The sequence below is a fragment of the Herpailurus yagouaroundi genome, unplaced genomic scaffold (genome assembly GCF_014898765.1).
Source record: "Herpailurus yagouaroundi ecotype Mexico unplaced genomic scaffold, PumYag 182, whole genome shotgun sequence".
Taxonomy (NCBI): Eukaryota; Metazoa; Chordata; class Mammalia; order Carnivora; family Felidae; genus Herpailurus; species Herpailurus yagouaroundi.
The window spans coordinates 8,815,793-8,830,891 of record NW_024412413.1 but is presented as its reverse complement, the minus strand read 5'-3'; the positions used below and the strand labels follow the sequence as shown (position 1 = coordinate 8,830,891).

Below are 15,099 nucleotides of genomic sequence, written 5' to 3'. Positions count from 1 at the left end.
GGTGAACACCTGGCAGGGAAGGGAGAAGGAGGGGCAAGCCCAGCCACAAAAGGGCCATTTCCCAAGTCCTAACTGGAGGTGAAGCTGGAAGTGAAGCTGAAGCTTCCTCTCCCTTCAGCCCCTCACCCTGAGGTGCTGTTTCCATAGAAACGCAAGGCCCGTTGCCTTGTCCCTCCCTGCTGCCTTTCCTAAGTCTCAGCAGCCAGTTCCCCTGCTTGGAGACTTGGACGGTCACTGCTGCTGCCCTCTGAGTGTTTGCACGTGGTGCCCGGGAGCCAGCCGAGCACGTGCAAGTGCACCCTGGGGAAGCTCCTCTCCTGGGTGCCCGACACACGGCACGTGGTCAGGAAGGCCCCAGGGATGCCTGGAGGATCACACTGGTCCTTCTCTATCCTTCGGAAGAAATACGGACTGGCCTCACGCAGCCCAGCCTCTGCCCACCTGGCTGAGTATCCAGTTCCCAAGGGCCTGAAATTCAGGTTGCTAATGAGACCTTTCCTGTCCCTGCTGCTTGCTTCCCTCAAAGGCAGAGGCGAGAAGCCGGACTCCTCTCCCCAAAGGCCCTTTTATTGGCCTCCAGCCTCCCAAATGTTCAGCTGCATCTGGACTGTCCTAGTGCCTCATCTCAGGCAGAAGCTAAGTCACTAGGACTCTGTGTGCCGGAGGGTGGTGTTCCTGACATCATGGGGCCCCCAAGGCTGGGACTAGTAATTTCAGTACTCTCGGAACGTCACCTGGGAAGGAATCACTTTAGCTTAGGGCCCTCATCTAAGGAAAGGATCCTTTTCCTACAGTGAACATGCAGAACATCATCAGAATAGATATCAATGTGGGATCTCAGCTCCCAGTACTTTGCTCCCCATACCCTGGACATATCCTTTCCCCTCCCTGGGGCGGTTTCCTGTTCGAGAAGAGGAGGAGTTAAGCCAGGGAGGGTTTCTGAGGTCCCTTTGAGCTCCTGATTCTGACTGTCTGCTCTCTCCCTGCCAACCTCTTGTCAAGGGAGAGCCTGAGCTGATGGACAGGGTGGGTGGAAGAGAAAAATAGAAAGCTAAGTGCTGGCAGCCTGTAAAATTGCTTGGTAAGAAGTATATAGTTGTCAAACAGCATGCAAATGTTTGCAAGCCCAAGTGTGGCCCTTGGGAGAACCTTTGGAAATTCCTTCCTTTAGGTCTGGGGATCCAGGTGGGGGGGTACATGGGGTTGCAGCCCCCACCCCCTTGCCTCGTGGTGAAAAGGCTCATTGCGCCCTCTACTGGTGGAAGCTAAACTCCTTTTCCTTCTGGTTTTTCTCTCAGCTGAGACCTTGTTTCTGTGCTGGATGCGCTTAGCACCTTTTCCCAAGCCTGCCACCAGTGTCCATCCAGGAGCTTGGGACAGGCCCTCTGGGCAGAGATCCCAATCTCAGGGAGCAGCATTCACTGGAGAGCCTTATTAAAACCCAGTGAGGAGGGGTACCTGGGTGGCTCAGTCGGTTGAGAATCCAACTTCGGCTCAGGTCATGATTTCATGGTTCACAAGTTCGAGCCCCACTTCAGGCTCTGTGCTGACAGCTCAGCACACCTGGAGCCTTCTTCAGATTCTGTGTCTCCCTCTCTGTGTGTCCCTCCCCCACTAATACTCTGTCTGTCTCTCAAAAACAACAACAACGACAACATAGGAGTCTCTACCACTGGCCTGGGCTCAGGAATCTGCATTTTAAACAAGTGTCCTGGGTCCATGTGGGGAGTCCCCAGAGCAGCAGATTATGATGACACTTGGACAAAGCCCTGCTCTCACGAGGCTACCAGCCTAGGAGAAGAAGTTCCAGGTGATGTCCTGGGGCCACTCCCAGCCCCTCCAGGAAGATCATTGGGAAATGGCCAACACTCTTGACCATGGTTAAGGGAAGAAAGGCACAGACGTTCCCTGAGCAGATGCTGGGTGGATACATGCTAAGTGCCTTCACACAGAATTCACAACCATCCTGCCTGATGACATCGTTTCACAGACAGGAGGTGCAGAGAGGCAAGCCTCTATGTCCATGGTCATGCAGTGAGAAAGGGCATTGTGATCTCTTGCCTCCCAGGGCCTTGCACAAAGCATCCTGGTTATCTCTGGAAAGTTAGGGTTAGTGCCATTTCCCTACATCTTTAAAGATGTTTTGGAAGGGGCCAGAGGCTTCTTACACAATGGATTGTCCCCCTGGTATCCCACCAGTGGAGAGGAAGAAGAGAGTGGCCATTTACAGCCCAGAGTGCCTCTAGGTCACCAACTTCCAAAGTCCTCTTGCCCATGCTTTTCCCATAGTTCTCTGAGGTGACTGCAGCAACAGTTGCATTTCTAGAACTCTCCTCGATTCCCGTGATTCATGCATGGGGGAGCCACCATAGCTGGCAATGTGGTCTGGTTCCTAGTGCTGTGGCTGCTGGGCTCCTGGATTTGGGACTTCAGGCTCTTCTGTGTCACCCCCAGGAGCTGGAGGTCTCAGATATCTCTCTGGGAAATCTGGGCCCCTGTCCAAGATAGAAGGGTGGGAAAGTGCTTCTGGGGTTCCGAGCTCCATAAGGGGCCCGTGGGCCTCCAGTTCCAGGATAAGTCTACTCAAGAGCTGTCTTATGAAGAGAGAGTTTCAGAATTCAGTGTCACTCTTCAGGCACATGGGTCATGCCCCAGCTGTTGCTGAAGGTCTGATTTGATAAACCCAAGCTTGGTTACCAGCCAGGGCCCCAACCACACAGCAAGGTGAGGGGAGCCAGGTGAGCATCCTTCGAGGAACTGATCCTGCTCAGTTCTGGAAAAGAGGCAAGCATCCTTATTCTCATCGGCATATGCCATAATCCCTATGCCCCTCTGGGTTCTCTTGGGCCTAGCCAGGGCTTTCATCACCATCTAGGTGAGTGAGGGCATGTACCTCACCCGGTCAGTATCTATTGATGCCGCTATTATTGTTAGTATTGGTCTGAACCTTTAAGTAGCTTGCCGCTGCCTGGTCATACGTTTTACTCAACAAGTACATATCTACGCAATGTCTGCTGTGTGCCAAGCACTGCTCTAAGTTCCTGGTACAACAGTGAACAAAACAAGCAAAGTCCCTGCCCTTACGGAGTGAATACCGTACTAGAAAGAGAGGGGCAGAGGAGGGCAATGACCCTTTCATAAAGGGTCATTGGGAAGGCCTCTCGGACAAAGGGACAAAGGGGTATTTGAACAGAGACTTGAATGAAGGGAGGGAGACAGCTGTGTGGACATCCAGAAGACGAATCTTCCAGAAAAGGGGAATATGAAGTCCTGAAACCCATAGGGAGGTAGAGCCCACGGGTCCTTGGCTGGTGCCCCAGGTGCCTCCTCCTCCCCCACACCTACTTTCAGTCTTACTACAATGTTATCTCCCTTTGAAGTTTGACCTTCCCTTTGGGCTGCCCATGGCCATTCATGTTTTCTTCCCTATGAAGCTGAGCAGGTCTGATTCTCCCCAGTGTCGCCGAACACCTGCACGTGGTGGGCTCTTAGTCAATGGGCACTGAAGGAATGACACTGAAGGAATGACGGAACACGGAGAATTCGCCCTCAAAGCAATTTCTCTGTCCGAGGCAGGCGAATGAATCCTGTGTCCAAAGAACCTCTGCAGGCATCTGTCAGCTTTCTGGAACGAGTGGGAAGCACACCCAGGCAAACTTGGGCTGTCGCCCCTGCCTCTCCCGGCTTCTCTGAGCAGGAGGGCAGGAGCGGGGGCAGAGCTCAGTCTTAGGAAGCAGGCTCCTCTAAGCCACACTCCTGCCCCTGCTTCCTGATGCAGGGATCGATCCACTTACCTGCCTCTAAAATGCTGCCGCCTCAGGGGAGGAACTCAGCATCTGCTCAGTAGGCCAAGCACATAAAACAAGCCACTGCGGAGAGGAAGCCGGGATGGCTGTGTCCATTGCCGCAGCAAGGGGACTGCGGGACAGCAGCAGTAATCACTTGGGCAGAGCTGCATCAGACGCGACCCGGCTCAGAAGATGACCCATGCTCCTTGGCCCTTGGAGCCCTCAGGGAGGGGGCGGCACAGTTGTCCTGCTCCCCTCCCTCCTCCTCTAAGCCTTAAACGCCTCAGGCTTGGTCTCCAAGGAGGCCAGGCAGGACCCGTAGCAAGTCCTGAGGAGTGAGTCCAGTCCACACAGACCAGGTGGTGGTTAGCCTGGGAGCGGGTGGGTGGGGGGAGGGTTGGCTGCAGTTGAACCTGTTCAGTGTCTCCCTTGCTAATGGCCCAGAGAGGAGGCAGCCGCCACCTTAATTAAATTCACAGCTGGAGTGATCTGGGAAGGTGGTGTGAACGCAGGGGAGGTGACCCTTGCAGTGTAGAGAGGGACCGGCAGGAAATAACTCAGCAGCTCCCACCTGGGAGGAAGACAGCCAGCGCCCCTGAGGACAGAGGCCACCTGGGAGGCCAGGGCTGCCTCCCAGCTCCCTGCTTCCCCCGCAGCTCCCACAGCAGAAATCCAGCCAAAGGAGCCCCAGGCCTCTGCTTGGGATTGTAAAGAAAGCAAAAATGGCTGGAAGGGGGCTGGGAGAAACGGGCTTCTCTGGCCAGGCGAAAAACAGCATTCTCTCCCCCTTTCCCCTCGGTGAAGTGCGCTCCCTTATCCTCTGTTCTCAAAACCACCCCTCTGAGCCTGTGGTCTGTGCCACGGTACCTGGCTCTCAGTCAGCCTGCTGACCCTGGTGGCCCCTTCCCGGGACGCCTGCTCAGTGGCAGGAGCTGACGCTGGATGTGGAGGGCTGTGGCGGCTGCCGGCCCTGACTGACTCCGGGAGCTGGTGGCCCCCCGTCCCTCGCTGTAAGACAGGGCTAATGCTACCTTCTCCAAGTGCAGCCGCCCAGGCGGGATTACCCGAGAGAACGACTGGTTGTGCTTTGTAAACTGTGAGGCTGCATGCAGTATTAGCTTCTGGCAAACTGCCTCTTGGAGAGACTTTTAAGTCATTGACTATAGCTGTGGATTAGGGTTCTGGATCCTTCCCCCGCCCCCACCGCTGAGGTCAGGAGATGGCAGATCCCTTTGATATCCCAATCAGTGACAATCTAGCTGAGACGACCAGACCAGACCGGGAGAACCTTTCCTTTTGCTTTCCTGGGGGTGGGGGGGGCCCTACTGACTCCAGATCAGCAGCTTGGCAGGGAGAGAGTGACCCCAGCCCCTAAATTTGAGGCTTGAGCTGTGCACAGGAGAGGAGTGGGAGGCGAGTCTGCTGAGCGCTTCACTTAACGTCCTCCTTTGCCTGTGTCCCTTGTCTCTGCAGGCAAAACGAATCCCAGTCCTTCCAAGACCAGCAACTGCGTGATCTCCTGAGCCACACAGGCCAGCAGTGGGCAGGACCTGTGGATGCCCCAGCCCTGTCCTATGGAGAATACAGGTCAAACCCTGCGCCAGTTTGCACTTCGGACCCTTACTTGCTTCCTGCCCAACAGCCTCCATCCTGGCCTCAGGGACCCTCAATCCCAGATGTGAGAGTCGGCAGCACATCAAGACAATCGCATGCCACCGCCGTGAGACTGTCGCCGCCGGGCAGGGGTCACTCCTTCTTGTTTACATGAAGTGGAAGCTTGACTAGTGTCTGCTCTCCTTTATGCCAGGCCCCCTCCCTCCACTGGGCCAGCCTTGCCCTGCAGGTCCCCAGAGGGGTGAGCCCAATGCGATAGGGTCTCCAGGGCAGCCCCAGCCCCCTAACTTCTCCTTCCCCGGGCTTCCTGGTGCTTCTGGTCCCCCAAGAGGCTTGGTGGGATATGAGGGAAGAGGATGGGGCTCTGAGCCAGGGAGCCAGTCTTCCCCAAGTCTCTGAACTCAGGGTGCAAGGGGCAGCTAGGGCAGCCGGGGCACCGGCCGCTGTCACCTTCCCAGCCTGGTTCCTGCAAGGCTCCCGTACTAGACCCAGAGTGACATGAGGGGAAGGCCTCTCCTCAGCCAGTGCCAGGATCTGACTCTGCCATTCAGAGGGCTCTTGTACTGAAGTCTCCTTCCCCTCCCTCCCCACTGTCTTAGCAGTCTCCGCGCCAGTGGTCCAGACCTCCTTGGCTATTGCCTGCTGCAAGCACATACGGGGGTTCTTCTAGTGCCTTTAGCTGGGGCTGCTGCTTCCCTTTAATGTGCCTTGATTTGCAGCCCAGGGCAGGGAGAGAGAGCTTGGTTGGGAGTGGGAGGCTCAAGCAGTATGGGAGGTTGAGCCCTGCAGACAAGAGCATTTGTCCTTTCCCCCACCCCTGAGATAGCCCTCAGCCCCCTTCACCAGCCAGTGTGCCTGCTCTAGTTACATTCCAGCCAAAGACCGGCCTTCGTCTCCTGCCAAAGGACAGGCTGCATTCAGGAGCCTTAGCCTCCCCTCATTGCCACAACATTGGCCAGGGACAGCAGCCTAAAGTCGCACATTGCCCCCTCCCCACTTGTGTGACTGATGGGGTCCGAGGAGAGATTTCTGGAATGGACAACAGAGAAATCGCCAAACTTCAGGCTCTGAGAGCCGACTGCTGGGGGACCCTAGCCACAGTGGGGGCGGAGGGGCCCGCATCGCCCAGTGGAAGCGCCCCCAGGTGGCCTCTTTCAGCCTCTTCTGAACCAAACTCTTGTCTTTGTGTCTTTCCTTCTGCAAAAACCCTGGGGCACCAGCAGCACCTGGGGGAGGAGCCCAGATGCTGGCTTGAGGGAGGGCACTGGGGGCACTGAGGCAAAGCAGGAGGTGGGATGGCCCAGTGCAGTTGTTGGAGAACCTGGCCTCTTGTGGTAGGAGGGGAGGGAACAAGGAAAGGAAAGGTGAGCCTGGTTCCCAGGGGCTCCTCTCTATCTTGAGGCTAGTTTCTAGGGTGTTGGGTGGGGGGGCAGGGGATCCCCAACCCACCTCCTTGAGCTTCTATGAGGATTAAACACTTCCTGGGAAGTGCTGGCAATGTGGCACGTGCTTGTTCTGGAGGGGAAGGAAGGGAGAGAGGAAACCGGGGGAGTGGAGGGTGGTGGTAGGGGGACAAGATCGCCCTTGGTGGGGAGAGTAGACGGCCTCTGGGGACAAGGCAGGAGGCCCGGGGAAGGGACCAGCTCCTAAGGGCTCTTCCCAAGGGCTTCCTGTCTGTGCCCAGCCCCCCACAAGACAAGCTGGCCTACGGCACCCCTTCCCCTCTCCTGACCCAAAGTGGGCCCTGTTCTTTCCCAGGCCTGACATGTGGGAGGATCCACACTGGAAGCTCCCAGTCACTGCAGCCTCGAGCCCGGCCTGCCCTTTCTGCCTCAGTTTCCCCAGGTGCCAAGACGGGATCTTCTCACTTTCTTCATAGGCACGGAGGTGGGAGAGCATGAGGAAGCACCACCGTATAGTGGGCGGAGGGCTGGCGGCTGAGGCGGGACACCTGCCTCCACCACGGCCTGTCTCCTCCTCCCCTTCGGAGGTTTGGACAAGATGGCCTCTGAGCCCCTCCGGCTGTGAGGGCCTTGGAATGAGACAGCAGTCCAAAGATTGCTGGGGATCTTGAAGCACTAAAATGAGGCTACTGGTGTTCGCTCCTCTGCCCAGGCCCGGCCCACTCTCCGTTCTGCCTCTGGGCTTCTGGCTTTTAGTACATCTGCCGTCTGCTCCAGCAGTTGCACACACTTGGCGACGTATTCTCCCTCTCTCCTCACATCTCGAGGATACATCTGGCATTCTCAGATGGATGATAAGTTCAAGGGTGGATCATGCCCTTGGTACCCACGCTGCAGCATTCACAGGCCCGGTCTCGTGGGAGGGGCAGGGATGAAGCAGGACTCTCGGTATGGGGCCCTCCCACACACCCCCCCCACCACCACCACCAACTTGCCCACTCTGCGTCCAGTTTCCGTAGGCTGAATGCCAACAACTGACACAGCTCCTTGGGCACGCTGACCTCTGATGAGCAGAGGCAGCTGAGGGCCGAGACCCTGGGGTGGCTGCCACCTGGATCCTGCCACGTGGGAGCGGGGAGTACAGGACCCCTGCGCAGGGCTGAAGGCTCCCCCTTGAGAGTCGGCAAAACTTCCCAGTCTCCTGTGCCATGTGTCCCCTGGGGATGGTTAGTCCTATCCCTGGTCATTCAAGGGTGCTTTCAACACAGCCTCTCCTAACAACACTACCTCTGCCTGTGTAGAACTTAATAGAAGAGGCAAAAAAGGTGCCCTTGAAAGTGGAGAAAACAGTCCAGAGAGGGGAAGTGGGCCTTTTTTTTTTTCTATGATGATTTTCTTTTTAGTTTACTGAGCCCCTACTATATGCCAGTGACTGTGCCAGATGCTTCAGTCACCCGCAGGCTTCAAACTAAGAAGAGCTCAGGAAAGAGCCCTGTTGCAAAAACGTTTTCCTGGGCATTTGGGGCTTGAGCTTCCCAAAGTCGTGTGATGAGCAGCCCGGGCCTTAGTCCCATTTTTCAGATGAGGAGGTACATGGGATTGCCATGTCACCTAAAATGCAGATCTAGGCCTGCTCCTCTAGCTCGGGGCTTCTCACTTTCAACACTGGGGACACTTTAGAGCCACAAAATTCTCCATTGGGAGAATGACACATTGCAGGACGTTTACAGCACCCCTGGCTTCTACGTACTAAATGCCAGTAGCACCTCTCCTCATGAGACAACCAAGAATGTGTCCGGACGTTGCCAACTGTCCCCGGGAGGTGAAGTCACCCAGTTGAGAAAGACTGCTCTGTGTAGCCTTAATGCCCAACGGGCTGCTTCTCTGACGCGCTTTCGTGTGCATGCCCCTATAAAGCAGTTGCCTTTGTTTTCCAGAATGCCCTGGCCCAGAGAGGTGGGTTCATTTGCCAAAGATTTTCCTTTCTGTGACCGACATGTATCTTCTATCTTTGTTCCCGTTACCTTGCTTAGCTCCTCACTGCCTTGTGCTCCCTGGAACAGGTGTGTTTATGTGCGCACATCTGCCTCACTCCACAGAGCACCCCGTTAACGTTTCCTCCCAATCTGTTCCCCTCCCTTTAGCGTCAGACAAGTCCTACATGGAAAAGCACCATTGGACATTCCCGTGTGCTTGCCCAACAGTGTCCTCACCCCCAAAAGGCAGCCAGGGCCGACAGCAGAGAAACTTTCACGCTCTCCAAGTCAGGCCAGGTGGGAACTGCTTACCTGGAGCGTCACAAGTAAACAACAGCAAAGCCCCCTTAGCAGCAAACAAGCCCTGCCATGCACGGTGGGTGTAGTTTATCACCTGGCTGTGTGCCACAGTCGTTCCTCCTTGCCCAGAGGGCCCAGCAGCTGTCACTGTAATCGTCCACACGGCTGTTCCAGTGGCAGGAGGTTTGGTGCAGAACAAGCACCCCAGGCTTAGCAAGCTGAGCCGGACCGAGGTTGAGAGCATCTGCACCCCAGAGAAGGCCGAAAGCTGGCAGGTGTACGCGTGAGTGATCAGCCAGCAGCTGATAGGTACACGTTCTGTCCTTGGGGTGCCTACCCAGAAGTTGTAGTTGTAGTTCTGTCCATCTGTCTGGGCCACTGTTGTAGCCACAGTATCTACTTCATTGTTAAATGATTGAAAACTTGACAGCCACTTGATACAGATAATAAGCCAGGCTAATCAACGTGGGTGGTGTCAGAGGCTCCAGAATTGATCATGACCCTCTCAGTCTTGTTCCCAACATTCTGAGACCGTGCATGGAGGCCAAACAGGATTCTGCTCTCTGCTACCTAATTTCCTGGGAACTGCTACGTCTTTCATGGGGCGCCTGGGTGGCTCAGTCGGTTAAGCACCCAACTTTGACTCAGGTCGTGATCTCACGGTTCGTGGGTTCAAGCCCCACATCCGGCTCTGGGCTGACAGCTCAGGGCCTGGAGCCTGCTTCTGATTCTGTATCTCCTTCCCTCTCTGCCTCTCCCCTGCTAACACAAAACGCTCCTGTGGAAAACAAATCTTTTCCTCAGGGAAGACTTCTCCTTTCAGCATGTGTCCTCAGTGGACAGTCTTCCTCTCCCAGTTGCTCCAGACTGGGTGGGCCGCGTCTCCAGGCCCCTCTGGTGGCTCAGGGGTGACGGCACGCTTCCTTTCAAATTGCTAACACAAAGACGGGACGAGGAGGTGAGGGCCTTGAGGTGAAGAAATTTGTCCAGCCACCCAATAAGTCATGGGTAGGGCTAGAATCTGGTTATGTGGACCCATCTAGAGCAATGTTACTGCACACGGCTTCTCCAAGTGACAGCCAGTTGGAGACAAGTTTTCATCCAGTAAAGTGGCTAGAAGTTAGGTATTGTCTGCAGCCACTACAAAGCAACTCCAGGAACAGACGTCCACGTCACAGGAGACCAGCTAGGACCTGCCACAGAAACCAGTAAGAGCATGGGGAGTCCAGAGGAAGGAAGGAGGAAAACGCAAACAGAGGCAGCATGCATGCCTGCAGTGGCCACGGTCCACTGAGCACAAGCAAGGGAGAAGCGCATGCCATCCTGTGCTAAGAACCCAGAACCAGGCCTGTGATTCATATTTCCTGAGTGCAGCTGGAAGAGCTGGCTCATCTCTTTCTGGAAGGTCTTGGAAGTTAGGTGATTGGACAAGGAGAGGCACTTCACTGCAGCACTTGGAAGACTTTATTCATTTGTTCCTTCAATTGACTGTGAGATAGGCCTGAGGATGAAGGATGGGCAAGGAAGGCCCTGGTAGAGCTTGTGTTTTGGGCATGCGTTTGCTTTGACCTTAGCTGAGGCATATGGTGGCCAGAGGATAGTCCTCTGGATGGACAGTTTGGCGCTGGATTCCCCACCCTGCCACGTGCTAGCTAAATGACCCAGCAAACCGCCTCCCACCTGGAGCTTTAGTTTCCTTATGTGTAAAATGGGGATAATCTTGGTGCCACTTTCCAGAGGCCGAGGGGAGTAAAGCACTTAGCACAGCGGCTAACATTCAGGGAAGCTTAGTTACCAGCTCACGCTTCTGGCGGTGTCTTCTAGTGAGGGATTTATCATTTCCCTCTTTGGACATTCTCTCCTGGATTCTCTGCCTGCTTTCACATTGAGTGGTTGGCACACAGGGCTAAATTCCCGTCAACTGGAAGAAGTTTCAAGGCTGAGGGTTGGGTTTTGGGGTTTTTTTGTGTGTGTGTTTATTTTTGAGAGAGAGAAATAGAGACAGACACAGAGCATGAGCTCGGAGAGAGAAGGGGACACAGAATCCAAAGCAGGCTCCAGACTCTGAGCTGTCAGCACAGAGCCCAACGCAGGGCTCGAACTCACAAACCACAAGATCATGACCTGAGCTGAAGGTGGATGCTTAACCAACCGAGCCACCCAGGTGTCCCTCAAGGCCCAGGTTTTGAAAGAAACGTGGAGAAACCCTGCCAGAGATGCTGTTTGTGAGCAGCTTTGCTTGGCAGGGCCCCATGTTCCCCGGTGCATACCCACCCCCACCCCATCACCGTGGGTTTGTTGTTTCCAGGCTTGGAAGAAGGCCACAGTCTTATGTGGTTGTGAAAAAGTCCCACAACTATTCTTGATAGTTTTGGATAAAATAAACAATATCAGTTTGTTCCTTCATTTATAGAATACAGATTAAACCCAAACCAAAAAAGAACCCCCAAATAAAAAAAACAGCACATCCAGAAAAGCCTGCCAACCTGTATCAAGCCACTGGACTTCCCAAGCCAGTCCTATACCCTATGGGCTCCAGATCCTCCCTAACTTTCTTCCAGCCTTTATGCCAAGTCCTCTGCAACCACATCCAGGCTGGCTCCCCAGGGGGACTGGGAGTTGCTCAAGGGCCGGGGAGGGCCTGAGGCCCAGAACCAGTAGTCCTGGCTGTGGTTCCTTAGAGGAGCCCATGTGTCTGAAAGCACCGTGGTGAGATGCTGACACCTTGTGGCCAGCGGGCAGCACATTTCTTTTCCTCCTCGGGGTAAAAGTAAGATGGGGGGGGGAGGGCAAACTCTTTCTGTAAATGGCCAGATAGTAAACATTCTAGACTTCGTGGACATGTGGTATCCATCGCTGTTGTAACACTAAAGCAATCACAGCTGGTATGTAAATGAGTGGGCGTGGCTATGTTCCAATGAAACTTTCTAGACCCTGAAATTTGGATTTCATATGATTTTCATGTGTCACAAAATATTCTTTTAATTTTTCCAACCACTTAAAAATATAAAAATCATTCTTAGCTCGTGGGCTATGCAAACACAGGCAGTGGCTAGATTTGGCTGGCAAGCTCTTGTTTGCCAACCCCTGACCCAGGACACTTTTCTGCCTAACGCTAACTCCCCACTGTCACAGCTGGGATCCTTTATCATTATTCTGTCAAGAGGAACCATCCAGGGGTGCCTGGGTGGCTCAGTTGGTTGGGCATCTGACTACAGCTCAGGTCATGATCTCATAGTTCGTGAGTTCACGCCCAGAGTCAGGCTCTGCGCTGACAGCTCTGAGCCTGGAGGCTGCTTCAGATTCTGTGTCTCCCTCTCTCTGTGTCCCTCCCCTGCTAACGCTCTGTCTCTGTCTCTCAAAAATGAATAAACATTACAAAAAAATTTAAAAAAAAAAGAGGAACCATCCAGATTGCTGCTTTAACCAGATTGCTGCCACCAAGCCTACTTCTTCACAGAAATTCTGGAGTTGTTGGTTTTCACCCATTTGGTAAGTTTACATAAACATCCATCAGGTGCCCAGCCCTGTGCTGAGAGCCATAACAGAGCCTGGAGTTTTAACCAACATGTATTTAATATTTACTTTTCTTCATTCATTTGTTCAAACAAATTTAGCGTGATAAGGCAATGTAATAAGACAGACCTGGTCTCTGCCCTCAAGGTGTTCATAACCTCATTGGGAAGATGGACACAGGGAGGAGAGCATTATAATGGAGAAGGATGGGAGGGTGGTGCGGAAGCCTAAAGGAGGCACTTAATCCATGGGTGGAGGTCAGGAAAGGCTTCCCAGGGGAGGAAGTGATCTCTAAGCCAATACCTGAGGAGTGAGTGAATGGGAGAGGAAAGAATGAGGTAGGGCGTTCCAGGGAAAGGTCCAGAGCTGAGAAAGAATTATTTCAAGAGAATTAGAAGTATCAAAGATGTAGTGAAAATTCAGATACAGTATTTGCCCTCAAGGCCTGCCAGTCTGGTGGGTGAGACAGGCTATCATAAGCTGTTATAAGGTTGAGGAGAGAGATTTAAAGAAGTTTTCTCTCTAGCCTTGTAGAACTGGTCATCAGTGAGCCTTAAGACAGTAAGCAGTGGGCAAGTGAGTGCTCCGAAGGCTATAAATAGTCCCATGACCAGGCTAGGGGTGGCTCTGACTCTACACAGGGTACCTAGAGACTCTGGGGGAGGAGGGATTGCCTGAGTTCTCTGCTCCAGAAGCCACTTAGAGGGGAGAGGGGACTGGAACTGAGCTTTGAAGGAAGTGTAGACCTTGGTACTGAAGGAGGGAGGGGCATCCAGGGCAGCAAAATCACAGAGGAAGGGACAGGCGTGGCCGTTTAGGGTCTCAGGGAAGGAAACCATCCTTTACTGTGTGACTCACAACAGCAGCGACCAACGGGTATTTTTCTCAGCTCCGATGGAAAAACATGATCTTGGACAGTTATTTAACCTCTCTTTGCCTTAGTTTCCTTATCTGATTCTACCTCTGAAGGTTGTTATGAGGACTGATTGAGTTAACACATATAAAATTGTTAGAATAGTGACTGGCACTAGGGCTGGCTTCTCAGACAGCCAACCTCCACAGTCCCATAGGGCCCCACACTTAAAAGCTGAAGGGCCCCATGTTGGTTTAATGTTCTGCTGTTGCTGTCTTGAAATTCTTAATAGTTTTGGAACAAGGAGCCCCCTCCTTCCATTTTGTATGGCCACAAATTACGTAGCTGGTCCCGCCTGGCATGGTATGTGCTTAAAAACTCCAGGCTTTCGGGGCGCCTGGGTGGCGCAGTCGGTTAAGCGTCCGACTTCAGCCAGGTCACGATCTCGCGGTCCGTGAGTTCGAGCCCCGCGTCGGGCTCTGGGCTGATGGCTCAGAGCCTGGAGCCTGTTTCCGATTCTGTGTCTCCCTCTCTCTCTGCCCCCTCCCCCGTTCATGCTCTGTCTCTCTCTGTCCCAAAAATAAATAAACGTTGAAAAAAAAAATTAAAAAAAAAAACAAAAAACTCCAGGCTTTCTCATTCTTGTAGAGTCGAATCTGATTCAATATATCCATTTCAGAAGGCAAGAAATGGACACTCAGTTTACGTGACTTGCACACGATGAGCAGCAAGCTGGCTGCAGAATGAAGGCTGGAGACAGGGATGAAAATCTGCAGTCCTAGAGGTAAAGGCAGGACAATGGCCCAGCTCCCCACCCCCACCCCCATGCCCCCCGGAAGGCAACATAAGGAGAGAAGAGCAGACAGACTCCTTTGAAGGAGCTTAGAGAAAGAGGTGGTATGAAAAAGAGCCTGGACAGTTGTAGAGGTAGGAGGGAAGCTGGCTATTTTGGGAAGCCAAGAGAAGATTCTCTGAGTACAACGTAGTGGTGAAGCCATGGAAACAAGAACTGAGCAAGTCTCTTGGATCTTGGCCACAAGAGGTCATAGATGAGCTTAGAGAAAGGAGTGTCGGTAGAGAGTTAGGGCCCCGAAGCCAGGTTTAAAGAAGGAAGGGGCCCCGGTGGTGATGGCCTCAGGTCATTATTTAAGAAGCTGAGAAAAGGAAAATAGAAGAAAAAGGGGGCAGGAAGAGAGGAGGCCGCTTGGAAGAGGGTGGGAGGAGAGCCGGTTCACAACCAGGAGGCAGAAGAAGGACCACCAGAGGCAAAAAGTTAACCAGGAAGAAGCTGACTCTTTCCCCGAGTCTGTAGGGCAGCCGAGCATGGAGTTGACATAATAAAGGCTCTGAGGGCAACTGTTGCTTTGGAGGCTGGTTGTCTCCCCGGCTGCAGTGTTGTCTCAGGGGCAACACAGCAGCGAGGAAAGGAGCTTACTCATTGGAGTCAGACTGTCTGGTTTCAGCTGTGAGGTTATTACCTGTGGTGACCTGGGGCAAATTAGTCAGCCCTTCGGTGCCTCAGTTTCCCTATCTGGAAAATGGGGATAACCAAGGTTGCTGTGAAGATTAACTGCCACGATCCACATAAAGCCCTCAGTACCGCGTCTGGCACACAGCAAGCAAGTGTTCATGGAAGGGTAGCTATTGTT

General features: G+C 53.6%; 1 protein-coding gene across 1 annotated transcript in view; it reads left to right on the top strand.

Moving 5' to 3' along the window:
• Positions 1-6,895, top strand: part of FAM83F (family with sequence similarity 83 member F) — a 34,522-nt gene extending 27,627 nt beyond the window's left edge. The window contains exon 5 of the mRNA XM_040490763.1: positions 5,262-6,895. Coding sequence (XP_040346697.1) covers positions 5,262-5,311 — 50 coding nt within the window. The 3' untranslated portion in view covers positions 5,312-6,895. The remainder of the gene's footprint in view (positions 1-5,261) is intronic.
• Positions 6,896-15,099: the final 8,204 nt, after the last annotated feature.